We start from the raw sequence: 3787 nt of genomic DNA on the forward strand, positions 1-3787 counted from the left end.
AAATTGAAATCTAAATTCTTTCCATCCAAACACAATCTTGATCATTACTGTATAATCAAGTGTCCCACTTTTTTGCTTTCCCTAAATGGAGACGTAGGCGTAATGTCAATGTACTATGAGGACCATGTGCATTTGGGACGGATCCGACAATACTACAAAAGAAGAAATAATACATTGCGCGCATAAAGTTAAGATTGCAGATAGTAGTTCATACTATTCTAGGATTCTCTTCATTTTAGAGACTCTGATCACATGTGTGAGTCATTTTCAGTAACCCCACCATTAGTCTCCCCTCGATCTCTTTTTTTCTCTCTCCAACCAAACAAAGGCCAAAGGTAGAAAAGAAAGAAAGAAAGAAACGCGGGGGGATCAGTAGAATTTCCAAAAAGACAAACCAAACCACCTTTCCTGACCATATTATTATAAGTGCTAGCTTTCCCACATAAAGTCTGGATATAACCCATCTGAGGATCGAGGCTCTTCAAGGAGCTCTCTGAAGATGAGTTTAATGGCGGACCTCCATATTGTAAGTGACAAGAATCTGTGCTTCCAGTCACCGACTTTCATCGAGTGGCTCAAGCCTTCCCCCTCTTCTTCTTCCTCTTCCTCTTCCTCTTCTTCTTCTTCTTCATATTCTTTTTCCGAGAATTCAAAAGATTTCGTTCAGGAGACGATGCAGTGTTTGCCTCTTCTAAGCAGGTTTGCTGTGACGAAGACGTTGAAGGAGGAAGAAGATATGGGACTGAGAAAAGAGAATTCAGCGAATATCAAAGAAGAGAAGGTTAATGAGAAAGTTACTGTAGCCTTGCACATTGGTTTGCCTAACTGGGGGGATTCAAATCATGCAGATCAGAAGAAAAATTATGATCTTCAACTTAAGAAAGAAGATGATCATCAAGCAGCAAAGAAAAGCTTTTACGGATGTTCTTTTAACGCAGAGAGTAGGTTTTGGATACCAACTCCTGCACAGATCCTTGTTGGGCCGATGCAGTTTGCTTGCTCCATTTGCAGCAAGACCTTCAATAGGTACAATAACATGCAGGTTAGACGACGACGACGTTACTTCTCATCATCATTCTCTTCACAGCTTCTTTCTGGAAATATGTATTCCTGTTCATCGATTCATTTTCTTTTGTGGAATTGAAAAATATAAGCATATATATACATACATATATATAGGCAACACGTAATTTTGTGTTCTTGGTTCGTTTCTTAGTGAGGAAAAAAGAAAGGAAAACGTACTGCATGTTCTTGGTACATGAACAGGATAGATCGATCGAGGGGTGTCGGTATCTTGTTTATTAATAGCTCGATATCTTGTTTATAATTAAGGATACATGATTGATAATTTCTGAGGGTTGTAAATATGCACATTTTCTTGAGCAACCACATGATGATCAGTAGTATAACTATTACTCCCTAGCTAGCTTAGTACTGTTTGCTTTTTGGAAGGTAAATCTTTTCCTGATCAGCTTTCTTTTTTAAATAGGTGTTTCTACTTTGCTAAAAAAAGGGAGAAATTTAGGGAAAGCTGATCCATTATTAAGGCAAATAATATGATGGATCAGTAATAATTAATGGGTCCTACTTTATGTATAATCTAGTTATCTTTAATCTTATTATTCTTATAAGTTGTAGAGTTTGGATAAAAACTTTATTTAGGAGTGGAATTTCCAATTAAAAGGGGAGGGTTTTTTTTTTTTTTTTTCAAGCATTATGTTAGCTAGACGTACGTCATTGTTTTTATGAGGTCTATCTATATTCTTGCTAGCTAGCTACATGATATCATTCAAACTAAGAAGATAATATTGGCTAAATTTCGTATCAAAATTTAAAGTTTGTATGTACATGATCATCATGTCTTGACGTACGCCATTCTTGTTAAGATACAAATTAAGTTATCAATTCTCATCATCATCACCTAAATGTCTAATAAAATGAAGAATCTTACCAGCTCAAATAATCTTAATTGGTGTTTAGAAAGCAAAAATCATGATCATGAGCCTTCAAAGTCGACCCATATATAGCACTTGATCTCCTTTCCTTTTGGTTGGAAGATCAAAACGTCCTTAATTAGGTTTTGATCAAAAGGACCATTATATTAATTTGTTGCATTTGAGTAGTAAGGTACTATTTTGAGGTATTCTATGAATAGTAGTGAAGTATTCAGTGCCCAAACTTAGACTAGTGAATAAAAGCCTTCGCAAGTTGAAAAATCATTATAATTACTTTAATTAATTATTTGAGTATTCTCAACCATTTTATGAAAGGTGCATGAGGTAAATATAATTAACGTCTGGTCTGATGGTCATCAATTAGGCACTAACCAGCCAAAAAAATCAATAAGCTTTTTGAAAGCTCTACTTTCCTGATCATATTTTTTTCATATGGTCTAATCCTAATCAATGGTTTTCATCAATAATGACATGACCAAAGCTCATTAGTAATATATATCTATATATATATATGTATATATACCTAGTTCAAATGATTTGAAGTTTATTTCTGCATCTTTCAAGGATTCTAATCTTCAACAAATTTGATGCATGTTTGAGATGAATTAAACATGGATAGCACTTAGCTTGGAAAGAAAGTACTGATCTTTTTTTTTTTGGGGTTTGATTTGGTGATGATCATATATAGATGCACATGTGGGGGCACGGATCTGAGTTCAGAAAAGGACCAGATTCACTTAAAGGAACACAACCAGCAGCTATGCTGCGGCTACCTTGCTATTGTTGTGCTCTAGGCTGCAAGAACAACATCAATCATCCGAGAGCAAAGCCACTCAAGGACTTCAGAACACTTCAGACACACTACAAAAGGAAGCATGGAGCAAAGCCATTTATGTGTAGAAAATGTGGGAAATCATTTGCAGTCAAAGGAGATTGGAGGACACATGAAAAGAACTGTGGAAAGTTGTGGTATTGCACCTGTGGATCTGACTTTAAACACAAGAGATCACTGAAAGATCACATCAGATCCTTTGGAAAGGGGCATTATCCCCACCCTTCTCTTGAGGGTTTTGAAGATGACAAGGAATGCATCACCGGTTCTGAGGATGAATTTGCAGCTCCCTGACCTTAATAATTAGATGTGTTCTCTTCCTCTCTACGTACGTACGTACTTTGTTTCGATCGTGCTTGTCTAAGCTTGTGCTCAGTAACAAACAATTCTCTCAACAAATTGCCCAGCAGGCAAATGTACTAGGGAGCGGTTTGTTACGGAGCATTTGCTGGCCGATGGGCTTATCTTTATATATATATATATATATATTTCAACTCTCAAGACAGTTTGGATTGTTGTCATGTATGTTAATAAGCAGATTGCCTGAGGGGATGAAGTAGATGAATTTTCTTTTCCTAGCAGCAGTAACACAGTTGGCATTCCAGTGTTCGAGATTATGTCAACTCTTCTAAGGGGAAAATTTGTCAGCTTCATTGCTAACTGGTCATCTATATAAAAGGATTTTGATTGTTGTTGTCATCTTTTGAACATTTTTATCAGCTCCTTCTCTCTCTCTCTCTCTCTCTCTCGTTGAAATGATAAGAAAACATGAGATCGGAATTACCCCGCCAATCTATCATTCGATCTGATCTTCCGATCCCTATGTCTTTTTTACCTTCTTTTTTTAATGTTGTGTTGTGCTTTGGATGTTTTGGGGTTATAGCACGGGCGGGTCTAGCTCCAAGTACCTCCACCCTTTGTCATAACTTCACCTTGCTAAAATATATATATATATATATATATATATATATATATATATATATGGAAGCCCCTTTTTAGA

General features: G+C 36.3%; 1 protein-coding gene across 1 annotated transcript; it reads left to right on the plus strand.

Moving 5' to 3' along the window:
* Window positions 1-396: 396 nt before the first annotated feature.
* LOC108995414 (zinc finger protein WIP3-like) lies at window positions 397-3491 on the plus strand. The gene is made up of 2 exons (XM_018970987.2): window positions 397-1042; window positions 2644-3491. Exons 1-2 carry the CDS (start codon window positions 500-502, stop codon window positions 3079-3081), a joined length of 981 nt encoding a protein of 326 aa, XP_018826532.1. The 5' UTR covers window positions 397-499; the 3' UTR covers window positions 3082-3491.
* The last annotated feature ends 296 nt before the right edge of the window (window positions 3492-3787 follow it).

This window comes from Juglans regia, chromosome 5, assembly GCF_001411555.2.
Source record: "Juglans regia cultivar Chandler chromosome 5, Walnut 2.0, whole genome shotgun sequence".
Classification (NCBI taxonomy): domain Eukaryota; kingdom Viridiplantae; phylum Streptophyta; class Magnoliopsida; order Fagales; family Juglandaceae; genus Juglans; species Juglans regia.

What these genes read in the sequence shown, in the direction of transcription:
- LOC108995414 (XM_018970987.2), top strand. Translation starts at nt 500, where the DNA reads ATGAGTTTAATGGCGGACCTCCATATTGTAAGTGACAAGAATCTGTGC. An exon ending in ATAGGTACAATAACATGCAG is followed by an intron (nt 1,043 to 2,643) that starts GTTAGACGACGA and finishes GATCATATATAG; the next exon opens with ATGCACATGTGGGGGCACGG.